The 14,554-nt window shown below is 43.1% G+C and overlaps 2 protein-coding genes and 1 pseudogene across 2 annotated transcripts; 2 read left to right on the top strand and 1 right to left on the bottom strand.

The window, feature by feature from the left end:
- Positions 1–7,845: 7,845 nt before the first annotated feature.
- LOC112434975 (histone H3-like) lies at positions 7,846–8,585 on the bottom strand. Its single transcript, XM_024802792.2, has one exon. The coding sequence runs from the start codon at positions 8,583–8,585 to the stop codon at positions 8,175–8,177; it is 411 nt and encodes a 136-aa protein (XP_024658560.2). The 3' UTR covers positions 7,846–8,174.
- A 683-nt stretch (positions 8,586–9,268) lies between these two features.
- Positions 9,269–9,841, top strand: LOC112434929 (pre-mRNA-splicing factor SLU7 pseudogene; annotated as a pseudogene).
- A 2,594-nt stretch (positions 9,842–12,435) lies between these two features.
- On the top strand, positions 12,436–13,236 carry LOC112434976 (histone H2A-like). Its single transcript, XM_024802793.2, has 2 exons — positions 12,436–12,497; positions 12,842–13,236. Exons 1-2 carry the CDS (start codon positions 12,436–12,438, stop codon positions 13,212–13,214), a joined length of 435 nt encoding a protein of 144 aa, XP_024658561.2. The 3' UTR covers positions 13,215–13,236.
- The last annotated feature ends 1,318 nt before the right edge of the window (positions 13,237–14,554 follow it).

Below are 14,554 nucleotides of genomic sequence, written 5' to 3'. Positions count from 1 at the left end.
GATGCAACTACAGAACCCACTGATAATGCCATTCCAACTTTTTAGCTCATGTTTTCCTCATGTTGTACACACTAAGAACTTGAAAAATGGGGCCCGGGTGGGTTTCTGAGTACTTTGCCCAGTTGGGGTCCATTTAGTTCCCAGATTTTACCAATATAACACCAAGATGGGCATTTAACATGGGGCCATTATGGAACCCGCGGACAATCCCACTTAAAACCCACTTTTTAGCCTATGTGGAACCCACATGGTACCCACAAAAAACTTGAAAGATGGGGCCCGGGTGGGTTTCTGTGTATGTTGCCCAGTTGGGGCCCATTTAGTTCCTAGATTTTACCAATATAAAACCAAGATGGGCTTATAAAATGGGGCCATTATGGAACCCGCGGACAATCCCACTTAAAACCCACTTTTTAGCCTATGTGGTGCCCACATGGTACCCACAAAAAACTTGAAAGATGGGGCCTGGGTGGGTTTCTGTGTATGTTGCCCAGTTGGGGCCCATTTAGTTCCTAGATTTTACCAATATAACACCAAGATGGGCTTATGAAATGGGGCCATTATGGAACCCGCGGACAATCCCACTTAAAACCCACTTTTTAGCCTATGTGGTGCCCACATGGTACCCACAAAAAACTTGAAAGATGGGGCCTGGGTGGGTTTCTGTGTATGTTGCCCAGTTGGGGCCCATTTAGTTCCTAGATTTTACCAATATAACACCAAGATGGGCTTATAAAATGGGGCCATTATGGAACCCGCGGACAATCCCACTTAAAACCCACTTTTTAGCCTATGTGGTGCCCACGTGGTACCCACAAAAAAATTGAAAGATGGGGCCCGGGTGGGTTTCTGTGTATGTTGCCCAGTTGGGGCCCATTTAGTTCCTAGATTTTACCAATATAACACCTATATGGGCATTTAACATGGGGCCATTACGGAACCCGCGGACAATCCTATATGGGGCCCATTTTTCAGCCCATTTCCAAACCATATGGGCCCCACATATAAATGTTGGCTGGGGAATCTTCTCCTGTAGATGGCTGGAGCAGCGTCCGGGGGGTTCGGGGGGGATCTTGATCTCGTCAGGTGACATGTTTCTCACCTTTTCTGAAAACGGAGCAACTAGCTCCTTGGGGTCCTTTTTTTCTGCTTCTGAGATCTCAAAGTCATCTGCGTCCCTCCCCTCGTCAGATTCGTCCACTTCCGAGTTGTTTTCTCTGCCGTCTTCATCTGCAGACTCTGGGTCCACAGTTTGGTTCAGGTCATCCTCATCATAGCGATATACAAGGCTTCCTACACGCCCCCCTGATTCTTCTTGTTCAGGGTCAGAGTCAGGCTCCGAATCATCTCCATAGACCGCTAAAGAGGACAGCAGCATACTCTTTTTACCGCTCGCCATTTCTGTGTAGTATCGCATAAAACCTCCCTTTCTTTTTTTTTTTTTTAACTTTATTTAAAGTAAACAAGTTTACATATAAAATGCACATACACATACAATTACATATACAAAACCATGAGCACATACAAAAAGGAGAAACAAGGAGGAAAATCTAGCATTTGAGTCCACACAACGTTCACAAGACTTACAGTTTTAATTCGTTCCAGGGGAAAACTTTCCCAAGTTTCAGGTCCATTGTTCGTCTTCTCCGCAGGTCTGTAATGATATGTTTACTCACCACATCACTACCTATCATCCTTTGTTCAAGTACTCCTTTGGTACGAGTTTTCCAAATATGTGTGTTTATTACACACATTACTAACCAAAAGAGTCTCCTTTTGTCGTCACACATTTTTTCTTTAAACAAACCATATTTAACTGCTTTAATATTAACATCCACATCATAGCCAATCTCTGTCATCTTCTGCCTGATCTCAGTTGTCCTATAACAATCCAATAGGAGATGTTCTAGGGTCTCATCTTCATCACAGCCTGTCATAGGACATTTCATGGTGGTAACAAAGCAACTCCATTTTACCACCGCTCTCACAGGGAGGCGCCCGAGCGAGATGAGCCATACCACGTCTCTCATGCTTTCAGATAATAATTTGTCTTGTATATTTTTAACTATTGAAAGGTTTTCATCTTCATTTGCATACTTATATTGAATTACACCTTCATTTTTGGTTTCATTAAATTTTTTATAGATATTTTTCGTATTGTCTTGGAGAATATTTAAACTATATTGTTCCCATTGACTTGATAAGTCACCAAACATAAGTCTGTGGTATGGAACGCCCGCTCTGGCCCTGCCTCTTTTCTTTTGCCACAATTGCTCCTTCCCTCGAACCCACGGGGCACCCCGAGAAATTGCGCTTTGAGTAATTTTTATAAAAGGAATTCGCAAAACAATCTCTAAGTCTGGGGCTCCCAAACCCCCGTGCTTCCTACTCTTGTACATAAATTTTCTCTTAGTCACTTCTCGATTGGATCCCCAGATAAATTTAATGCACATCTTACTTATTTTCATTACAGTTGTTCTCGGAGGAGGAAAAATTGCGGCAAGGAAAAGAAGTTTCGAAATTATGTGTGTTTTTACAATATTAATACGTGTTTTATAATTTGTATCTTTGTTTTCCCATTTCATAATTTCCATTTTAATTTCATTTTCTTTCTTATTCCAATTTAGTAAACTAGAGTCAGTATTATCAATCCATATACCCAAAATTTTAATCTCCCTACAAAGAGAGATCATCATTTTAGGTTGTCTGGTCGGATGTCCAAGCCACACCCCTTCAGTTTTGTCTTGGTTCAGCTTGGCACCTGATGCCTGTTCGTAATGGTGTAATATCTCCATAACTGAAGACAGTTCGTTTTGGTTTCTAATTATCACCGTCACGTCATCTGCATACGCCAAAGCTGCGATTTTAAGGGATTTATCAAGGACGTATCCCTTGATCCGTTTATCATCATTTATCCTTTTCAATAAGGAGTTAATTGCAAGGACATATAACGCAGCACTCAAGGGACATCCTTGTTTAACCCCGCACTCAGCACTAAAAGGGGATGAGAGCTTTCCATTTAACTTAACTTGCACTAGGGACTTTTTATAAATCAATTGGATAATAGAAATAAATTGGTCCGGAAAATTATAAGCTTTCATTACTTTCCATAAATAAGAGTGGGAAACAGAATCAAAAGCCCTCCTTTGATCTAATCCTAAAATGCAGAGTTCTGAATCCTTGCCATTATAAATAATCTCTCTTAACATACTTAAGTTATCCCACATCAATCGTCCCTTAATTGCGCATGTTTGTTCTTTTTCAATGATAATATCTAATACATCCTCTAGTCTGGACATAATTATTTTAGCAAAAATCTTATAATCTACATTCATTATTGTCAGTTGCCTATAATTGTTAATATCTTCTCTATCACCTTTCTTATATAATAAACACATAACTCCCTCATAAAACGATTTACCCATTGTTTTTCTTTCTATTCCTTCATTAAAATACTGAGTTAACAATTCAGACAGTTCTTTACTCACAATTTTGTAAAATTCAGAGGGGAGTCCATCCAGACCAGGTGTTTTATCGGTACTAAGTTGGTTAATTACTGACTCCACTTCCTCTCTTTTAATTTTTCCAATCAAAGTTTCATAAATGACAGAATCTAATGGTTCAACCTCACTCAAAAAATTGTTAATAGCGTCGCTGTTTGTAACTATGGATGAAAACATCTCCGAACAATAATCTCTAATTACTTGTCTTTTCCCCTCTTCTTTAAAAACTGACTTTCCATGTTTATCCTTAATTGAGACAATAAAATCATTTCGACTTTTCTTTTGATTATTAAGAATCATATAATCGCTGTTCCCGTGAAAGTCAGTACGTCGCAACATATTAAATAAAACTTCTCTATTGACTCGATCAATGTCCTCTTTAAGAGACATCATTTGATTTTCCTCCTCCTTCTATATTTTACATTCTTTGCATGATTTAATTCTCTCGCTTTAAATTTAAAAAATTGACACATACGTCGTTTAAGAAGCTCCCAAAGTTCCGAGAAAGAAGTAGTAAAAATCTTAAGATGTAATATTTTCCTAATTTCAGATTTAACTTCGGACACAAGCAACTCGTCTGCTAACAAGGATGTATTCAATTTCCAATAGTTCAAAAATTCATGGGGACAACACGACACTGTTGCCATAACCACCATATGATCAGAAAAGTCTGTTAAAAGAGTGTCATATTTCAGACCTTGAACATTATGTGATATGTAGAATCTATCAATCCTTGTTTTAGTTAACGAATCGAATCTAGTGTAGTGGACGGTATGTGGATGCAAGTGCCTGTATAAATCACGGAGTGCTGCTTCCTTACAAATTTTAACCAATAATTTGCTTTCCCGCAGTTCTCTAAATTCAACCTTGGATATTCTGTCAGTTGCTTCAGTAACAATGTTAAAATCTCCACATAGAATTATATTAAAACCAATCTCTAATAAATACTTCAATTTTTTCAACAATTGTATCTTTTTCGTTCGTTCCGGTGCATTATAAACATTAATAATACGCAACCTTTGCCCGTAATAACAGCAATCAACAAGGAGGAGTCGTCCCGGTATTATGTCTCGTCTTTTGTTTATATTCACCGCATCTTTTTTAAAGAAACTACCCACTCCATCAGAGCTGTCTTCCCCTATCGATATTATTGAATGGGCAGTGTTCCACATTTTATTTAATTCACATACATCTACGTGTGTCTTTAATCTCATCTCTTGAAGGCACAAAATATCATAATCAAGTCTTTTTAAGAAATCAACCTTCCTTTTCCTGCTCTTATCTGATTGGAGACCTCTGACATTAAATGTTATTATTTTGATGTTACTCATAGGTTGACTAAAGGAGAGACCATCTCAGAAATATTACTCACGGAGGACTTGGTCTATTATCCTTCCGCTTATCTCTTCCAGAGCTAGAAGCAGAAACGCTCCTTTTTCTGCTTCCTCTCGTATCCTCGTTGACGAGCTCGTTGAGGGCTGGGTGACTTCCACTAAAGAAGGTCTTCCGTTTTACTTTCGTTTCCCCGGGCAGCGAAGCAAGAGCCAGAGATGCCGCCTCTGAGAGAGGGAAGGATCCATGGTCCTCGCTATCTCCGTCGTCATCAGGTGTCTGCTCGCTGTCAATTTCTTCGTCGTCACTATCGCTTTCATTCTCGCCATCCGATGTCTCTATGATTAGGTTACCATCTAGCTCTTCATCACTCTCGTCACTTTTTTTACTTGACTGAGACAGTGGAGATGGTAACTCATTTTGAACAGGGCTAGACTGGGTATCCTGATCATCCACTTGTGGATTGTCCAATCCAAGCGAAACTGGGAGTGACAGTGAGGCAGCCGTAGGAGGAAGGTGGGGGGGAGTAGAGGGAGGGGGCTCTCTCACCTGGTCACTCACGGGGGGATCCAAGACTTGGGAAGGATCCACCAAAGAAGGAAAATCCATGGTGTCAGAAAGTCGAGGTTGTTGGGAAGATTTAAGTATATTCACGTAGGACTTGGGGCATTTAAAGAAAGTGTGCCCTTTCGCACCACAGAGGGAGCACTCACTTTCGTTTTGGCAAATTTTAGCCTTGTGGCCCAACTCACCACATTTCCAACATTTGACAGTGGGGCATTCTCTCGCCTGGTGGTCTGGACCTTGGCAGATGAAACACCTCACCGATTGGCCCGGATAAATAATCCTGCCATTGTAGGGGCCCAACGAGATGGAATTAGGGATAGAGATTATATGTGCAGCTTCGTCTCTACGCATCCGAACTTTGTATTTTCGGACTCCATACCAGAATCCGAATTTATCCACTGGCTTTACTGGGGGTTGAAGAATCTCGCAGTACCTTTTAAGATATAACTCGATATCTTGGTCTGGAATCCTTCCAGTCCAGAACTTAACAACAAGAGTCACTACCTCTACCTGGACAGAAGACTCCACTTGCCAGTCTTTCCATTTCGGATGTGATGCGTTGGAAAGAGAGATCTCTAAGAAGCGACGTAAGGGCGCCTCTTCGGTGAAACACAGCTCAAAATCCCGTTTACTGGGGAGAGCAATGAAGGAGTATATGTCCTGCACATTCAGCCATGATGTTTGCAATATCAGCTCTTCAGCAACATAATCACGGGTCGGGGGGTCCCCGTCTCCGATGTACTTAAGTCTCACCCATAAATTGCTGAAGTTTGAAGCAAACGATAATGGGGCATACGGGGGCATGATTACATAACTAATAACCAATTACTCCGGTCTTTCTGCGCCCACTCATTTTGACAGGTTCTTTTCTTCGTAGTATCGAGACTAAGAGAAAAAAAACCCATAACTAACAGACAGAAACAAATGTGAGGGGTTGCTTGAAGGACTCCTGAATTTACATCTGATTTGTGGACGTAAAAGAAAACAGGAGTGCTTGCAACTACGCCATCTACTGGCCTTTGGCGGAAATGAGGAACAGCATGACTGTGCCTGGGGTGCAGTAGCTGTGTACTGTACACGATATGAGATTGAGTACTACATGTGTCACAGAGACAATCCAACAGTTTATATCCAGTTAATATCTTTATTAAAGGCCAATAACCAGTGGTGCCTCCAACGGAGCCAGATAGGGGGGGAAGGTCATGCCATGAAATATTATTAGTTGTCCCCAGATCAAATAGGTTGTTAATGAGGTTTTACCTTGAAACTCTGAATACCAGAACGTCCATACTTCCAGAATCAATGTAGTTTTAGAAGTGTGTTTATATTGGCTTTAGTACATGCAATAGCATTCACAGATGATCGCAACAGATTATTCAGAATGTCAATACTATATTTTCTGACTTGAAAGCGGCGGGGAGTCATACTGTGGGAGCACTATATCTATGATCTCTACTTGACTGGACTGATCTGGACAGCTTCACAGTACAATTTTTCTGTATGTTATCAATGTTAGTGTCAAAGTCTGAACACAGTTTGTGCAGTGAGATTAGTTTAACAGAGTTCCCAAAAGTCAGCTTCAATGCAACATCAGCGATGTGGCCTAGGTATTGGATCAACGCCAGCGGAACATGACGATGCTGTGTTTCCATGCTCAAAGTTAGTTCAAAGAATTGTGTTAAATTGTTAGTTTTTTATACATGTCTGGAGTTTTGATCTCCTCCATACCCGCTTCACACCCTGGAGGACGGGGCTATGGCCCCCCCACACTCCCTAGCAGATCATTACATGGAGAAACCTTTGGAATGCAAGCATGCTGATCCACACAGGTATGCACACATGGGTATTCACAGACGCGGACTAAAGCTTTCTTGGCTGCTGCCTCAAAGCACACTGTGCGCTGTCTATCTTGCGTGCTGCACAATATCGTTTATTATTTAGTAAATATTGATATCTATGACTAGCTAGTTTATTGTGATGGTGCTTTGTTTTCTCTATTATTATGTTGCTCTTTGTTGTTTGCTGTCTCCTCTGTTTGTTTTTTTTTGTTTTTTTTGTTTTTTTTGTTTTTTTTGTTTTTTTCTCCATACAGGTGACCCAGGAGTTCTTTTTTTTTTTTTCTCTCTCTTCCCCCCCCCTTCTCACCGTCTCTTCTCCCCTTTGGTTTTCTTTCTTTCTCTCCCCCTCTTTCTCTCATTCATTCCCCCTGTCCTATTTATTTAAAAAAAAAAAAAAAAAAAAAATGACAAAGGATGAACTGAAGCTCTGCCATCACGTAATGTCGCATACTGCTGTTTCTGATGTCATTAGAAAAAAGAAAAAAAAAGAAAAAAAAAAAAAGAATTGTGTTAAATTGTTAGTTTTTTATACATCTTTGGGGAGTGAAAAAAAAAAAAAACAACCGCACCTGTGAACTGAACATGAACTGTGAAAAATATCTGATCCATGTTAGGCTTATTGTTATGTACATTCATAGTTTATAGCCAATTTAAACAACTCTAAAGGTACTTTAGAGCAGGGGTGTCACAGTCTTCTTCTACTGTAAGTAATGTAAACTTATGTGTAGCAGGAAAGAATTGGAAGTACTGGTGCTTAGATCAAGTTACTGGATGCCACCTTCATGCCAAGCATATGGCTTCTATTATATAAAAAAAAAACTGTCTTGTACTGTCTTGTATGAGGTTAATGTTATTGTAAGAAAGGAGCGCGCTCTCTGTGTGAGTGTGTTGGCTCTGAAAAGAGCCGTTGTTTGTAGGAGGGCGTGCAGACAGCTTAAGCCCTCTCTCCGCGGATGCGGCGAGCCAGTTGAATGTCTTTGGGCATGATGGTGACCCTCTTGGCGTGGATGGCGCACAGGTTGGTGTCCTCGAAGAGTCCGACCAGGTAAGCCTCGCTGGCCTCCTGCAGAGCCATGACAGCTGAGTTCTGGAAGCGCAAGTCGGTCTTGAAATCCTGAGCGATCTCGCGGACCAGGCGCTGGAAGGGCAGCTTGCGAATGAGCAGCTCGGTGGACTTCTGGTAACGGCGGATCTCGCGCAGAGCCACGGTGCCGGGCCTGTAACGGTGAGGTTTCTTGACGCCTCCGGTGGCCGGGGCGCTCTTACGAGCGGCCTTGGTGGCCAGCTGCTTTCTGGGGGCTTTGCCGCCAGTGGATTTGCAAGCGGTCTGCTTGGTTCTTGCCATTCTTTCTCTCTTTGGTCGTGTCCAAATTCATGGGCTGCATCCTCCTGAGGCCACATTTGTAGACCGATTACGTCACAGCGACGCGCCGAAGGCTGTCCAAATTCGTAGACTCCTCCGAATGCAGCCGACAAATGCGTCCTCCTTTTCCCCGAATTTGAAGGATGGGTCGGGTGTGTCCTTCGTGGCCTACCATATCCCAGAATTCATAGCGCCCAGCCAAACTCCAGTTTCCAGCAATGCTACTAAGTTTTAAAATTACTCATACTAATCTTTCTGGGTCACCAAATAAACTTTTAACATATTTTCAGGCGAAAAAGTAGCTGTGTAAACATCAAATATCTGCTCGGTTTATCAAGATATCGCATATTTGCAAAAGTGCTTCGACGTTTTCGGAGATGTCTGCTACCCACCAGCTCGACAGCTAACCGGGAGCTCGAGGGTTAGTGATGCGGCTGAGAACGGCACAACTCCCGGCACATCATTTTCAGATCACCGCGGACTTTCGCTGCTCGGGTTAAACGTAATATATAAGTCACTTAGACAACCTAAAAATGTTATTGTTGGGCTTTTTTCAGTGTTTTGTTTGTTCGTAAGTAAATCGGTTTGGCTGAGATTAAAGTTATTAGATTAGATTAGATAAAATAAAACTTTATTAATCCCCCGGGTGGCATTTACCCTGGCATTTGGATGCACCACCGCGGGAGTTGCTGTGTGCCCTGACGGAGGACTACGTGGAGTATTTGCGTCACGGCGCTGTGCTGAAAGGACTCGAAAAGGCTGTCGCTCGCTCCAAATATGAGGAGGACGTGCTCATCAACAACCACACTTGTATTTGGGGTTCCTACTGGAAAGACGGCTTCTAGGGGTACAAGTGTTGCCACTCCATGGTCAAACAGAGTTACTGCACAGGATCAGCTGGAATTGGAATTAACAACTCAGAGTGCACTCCATTTGAAGAGGCAATAACTGAGCCACAGGAGGAGGAACAGCCCAAGACTCTGCTAGAAATGCATCAAGATAAGATGAAAGAGAAGAACAGAAAGAACAAGAAGCTCGACTCCGACAGCAGTGATTCGGAGGATGAGGAGAAGAAGAAGGAAAAGCTGAAGAAGGCTCTAGAAGCAGAGGACAAGCAGGTGAAGCAGGTGGAGATGCTAATGCAGCTGGATGAGGGGAAGAGGCCGTACAACAGCTTGTTTGAAGTAAAGGCGCCCACTGAGGAGGAGATGGTGTTACGTTCCCCTGGGGGGGTCTAGGCGGTGAGGGGGAAGTAACAAAAGTGACCGGGTCAGAAAAAGGAATCAAGGAGGCGAAAAGTTAAATAAAACAGTTTTATTGAAGTAATTCAACTAAAAGAGACGGACAAGCCGCTATCACCATAAAAGTAACACAAACAAAACTCAGGCGTTGGTCAGTAATGCAAAAAGTCAAAAGGAAAACGCAGCTCACTAGCTGAAAACCACAAAACACAGCTCACCAGCTGGAAACACCGAAAAGCCACTCAGCTCACTAGCTGTACCCACACAAATGGCACTCTGGCCCAGAGCTCACCCTGCTCTGGGCTTAAATACCTTTAATTGCTGATGGGAGTCAGCTGTACAGGAGGGAAAGGTGGCACCTCAGGCAGAGGAGGTAGTGGGACATGCCCACACAGGCACCTTCAGGAGAGAGAGAGAGGCCCTGCTAGGGCCGTAACACCCCCTCCCATAAATGCAAACCCATGGTTTGTCAAATTTACGATAACACAAAGTGACTCCATAGCCGTTTCATGAAGAAATTGCAGGTTTTCCACCTACCAAACCCCATAGCACCGGTTAGGCATTGCCTGCGGAAACTGCCAATCCCATCTCAGTGGGTTCACAACATTCCCAGAGAGTGGCCCCAAACCCTCGAAACAGTGTCCCATGGGATAGCCAGGGCTTCGAACTATCACGTGTGGAGAACCCAGCAGGCAGCTAGCGGGCTTCACTGAAACACAGACATACTTGTTAGCAAGGGGTGCAGATCTGAAGGGTGGTTTTGAACATGAACCGGAGAAAGGGTCAACCAGGGGCAGCTCAGGGTTAGTTGGCCTCGTACCCTGATTACGGGGTGCTACCGAGCAATTGTGCTCCAGGTTTAGCCTTTCAGTAGGCCTGGCAAGCTTGTCAGTTTGAGAGCCACGACTGACTTTTCTCAAAACAGGCCCCTTTTGTGTTGAGTGGGCTTTCTGTTTGAGTGCCAGTTTGACACAATTGGCAACCACATGACCAGGCTTGTGACAGAAAAAACACAGTTTGGGCCTAGGTCTTAAAACCATAACTGCATTTTCCTTATTAGCTGGCCCACTCTTACCTGTCCAGGATGCGCTATAGTGCAGATGGATATCCTATCCGACAGCACTTGCTTTATGAGTCAGCTTAAACTCATCTGCCAGGGTGGCAGCTTGCTGTAAAGTTGTAGCCCTCTGTTCACTTAAATAAAGGGCAACAGACTTAGGAACAGAGTTTTTAAAGTCCTCCACCAGCATAAGCTCACGTATGGACCCCACATCATTAACCTGGCTTGCAGAACACCACCTATCAAAGAGCTTTGCCTTCTCCCTAGCGAAGTCAAGATAGGACTGTCCCTGTGCCAACTCCAACCCTCGAAAATGCTGCCTATAGGCCTCAGGTACCAGTTCATAGGCTTGGAGGACGGCACTTTTGATCTTTCCATAAACTAGGCCATCCTGCCCAGACAGAACAGAACAAGCTTCTTGAGCCTTACCTGTCAACCTACACAGCAACATCACCCCCCACACATCTTGAGGCCACTGCAGTGCAGTTGCTAGGTGTTCGAATACACTGAAAAAGCTGTGAACACTGGATTCGCAGAAGACTGGAACCAGGTGAATATTATTGCTCACAAACGAGCCTCTAGACACCTGTACACTAGCAGCTGTGTCATCCATTTTGGGGATGGTGAAGGGTTAGAAAACACACCCTTAATTAAGACAATTAACAGCCAACTACACAACTTACTTTAGCTGACCAACTTACCTCTCGCCACGCACCCGTTAACAAAAACAACTTACCCAGTTCCAAAACCTTGCCCTGCCTATCTTCCGGAGCGTGCTGGGCTCGAGGCAACTTTAAAGGCAGAACTTCAGCGACCGGAGCCCTGAATTGCCTACCCCCAACAGAGAATTAATCCCCACCCAGGATTACTCCAAAAATAACAAAGGCAAAATAACAAAAGAGTGCCCGAAGGAGGAACTTAAAAAGCTCAGCTGGACACTCACCTACCTTAACTGGGAAGTTAGGAATCTCTAAAAGGTGCCAAAGCGAGATAAACAACAAAAACCAAATCCAGCACAGAATTCCTTGTTCAATTATCCCGGACGAGCCCCCACTTGTTACGGTCCCCTGGGGGGGGGGGGGGGTCTAGGCGGGGAGGGGGAAGTAACAAAAGTGACCGGGTCAGAAAAAGGAGTCAAGGAGGCGAAACAATTGAATAAAACAATTTTATTGAAGAAGTTCAACTAAAAGAGACGGACAAGCCGCTATCACCATAAAAGTAACACAAACAAAACTCAGGCGTTGGTCAGTAATGCAAAAAGTCAAAAGGAAAACGCAGCTCACTAGCTGAAAACCACAAAACACAGCTCACCAGCTGGAAACACCGAAAAACCACTCAGCTCACTAGCTGTACCCACACAAATGGCACTCTGGTCCAGAGCTCACCCTGCTCTGGGCTTAAATACCTTTAATTGCTGATGGGAGTCAGCTGTACAGGAGGGAAAGGTGGCACCTCAGGCAGAGGAGGTAGTGGGACATGCCCATACAGGCACCTTCAGGAGAGAGAGAGAGGCCCTGCTAGGGCCGTAACAATGGAGGCCTTCCGCATGAAACGCAGCAGGCCAGATGATCCCATGGCTTCCTTCTTGGGACAGTGACCTTTTCAGTCACGGCAGATTCCCCTAAACTCTCCCCAAGGACTCTACTAGAGCAGCTACTCAGTAAAATATAAAATCCCACATTCACTCAAGTTTTGTGTTTTGGAAAGAAGTGCTGGAGAAACTGTACAGTATTTTGTAAAAGTTAATGTTAACACATTGTTTTGAAACTGCATGTCCATAAAATGTAGAACAACAATAAAAAAGGTGTTTCACTTCAACAGGAGACATTTAAATACTTTCAAACCTTTCAAATTCAGTCTTTACAGGAAACATGAGAAACGTAACTGCATTTCTTTTTATAATAAAATCCATGAGGAAAAAAAAAAAAAAAAAAAAGCAAAACCGGAGACAAAGCCAGAACTAAGGCTAAGACCCGTTCATCCCGTGCCGGGCTCCAGTTCCACGTGGGTCGTGTCCACAGACTGCTGCGCAAAGGCAACTATGCGCAGCGCGTGGGTGCCGGCGTCCCCGTCTACCTGGCAGCTGTGCTCGAGTACCTGACCGCTGAGATCCTCGAGCTGGCTGGCAACGCAGCCCGCGACAACAAGAAGACTCGTATCATCCCACGTCACCTGCAGCTGGCTGTGCGCAACGACGAGGAGCTCAACAAGCTCCTTGGCGGAGTCACCATCGCCCAGGGTGGTGTGCTGCCCAACATCCAGGCCGTGCTGCTGCCCAAGAAGACCGAGAAGCCTGTCAAGGCCAAGTAAATGCCAAAGCCTCTGCTTCACGCACGAAACAAATAAACAAAGGCTCTTTTCAGAGCCACACACTTCTTTCTGAGCAAACATCCTTGTGTATATGGAAATGTAGTATTACCTTATTCTCGCCGACTTCCGTGTGTGTGTAAGATAAGATAAGATAAGATAAGATAGAACTTTATTAATCCCTCGGGTGGGTTCCTCTGGGAAATTCGATTTCCAAAAAAGCACAGCACCGACAGAAGTTACAGAGTTATACACACACACATATATATAAATACAGAGACAATATAAATAAAATATACGAAGGGGATAAATAGAATAAATAGGAATAAAAATAAAAATACAAGTGAATTGCACATTTCAAGTATTGAGTCTATTGCACCGTTGACTATTTACAAAAGTATTGCACAAAAGGTATTGTACAGTGAGGTGAAGAGGCACTACAGCTTAGTTGTTCCCTCCTTTGTCCTCCTGTTTCCCCTCCCTCTCCCCACCAGAGAGGAGTTAAACAGTGTATGTATAATCATTACCTTTTAGTTACTTACCTCTTATTACTCTTTCAAAATGATTCCAGAAAATATTTCTTTTCAGCAACTCATGTAATACTGAACACTTCTTCTTGGATCAAAACCACTTGCAGTCTCTCTCGCAGCGTGACCGATGCCCGTGCCTTTTTGACCTCTGTTAGCTTGTATCTTTCAGAAATCTGTCACCTATTCTAACAAACTTGCTCAGGTCAAAAGATCACGTTCAACACAACTGACTACATCACATTTTTACGGTCTTAACAATTCGGAGCTACTCATTACTGACATGCTAACTACGGCCGTAGAAATGCATCATGGTTGACATTAAAAGCAGATCCTAAGCTCGTGGAAACAGACACGACGTGGTTCATGACCAATGTTCCCTCTAATTTTTCATGTGTCTGAGCGAACACACAAACTCCCTGAGCGGACACTTGGACCACTGTGAGCAACAGCAGACATGTGCACTGTGGTCACGCAGGCATCAAATCCATCCAAGTTACATGGTTTAATAAAGTAATCAAATTACAGCATTTACATTTATGTTAGACTACTTTTAATTAAGTGCTTTAGCCCCACTTACAATGAAAATTAAAAAAAAATCTTGTTCATGACCTGTGTAGTATGCTAACACAATTGGAAGTAAAAATAACTTGAACTCCAACTTTGAAAACACAACTTTTTGTTTTTTTAATATAAAGCTCTGACTTGTATTATGAGTCTGTGGTCTGGGAGAGAGTCCTGTAACTCTCTGTCTGCAAAATACAGCATACAATGACCAATGTTGGGCAATTAATTATATAGTTACTTCTTCAAAAA

Source organism: Maylandia zebra, linkage group LG6 (assembly GCF_041146795.1).
Source record: "Maylandia zebra isolate NMK-2024a linkage group LG6, Mzebra_GT3a, whole genome shotgun sequence".
Taxonomy (NCBI): domain Eukaryota; kingdom Metazoa; phylum Chordata; class Actinopteri; order Cichliformes; family Cichlidae; genus Maylandia; species Maylandia zebra.
This window is presented reverse-complemented; position numbering and strand designations above follow the sequence as displayed.

Bases quoted from the DNA above. Each gene is read 5' to 3' on its own strand.
- LOC112434975 (XM_024802792.2), bottom strand. From the start codon at position 8,585: ATGGCAAGAACCAAGCAGACCGCTTGCAAATCCACTGGCGGCAAAGCC.
- LOC112434976 (XM_024802793.2), top strand. From the start codon at position 12,436: ATGGAGGCCTTCCGCATGAAACGCAGCAGGCCAGATGATCCCATGGCT. The intron at 12,498-12,841 runs GTGACCTTTTCA...AAAAAAAAAAAG, and splicing joins ATGGCTTCCTTCTTGGGACA to CAAAACCGGAGACAAAGCCA.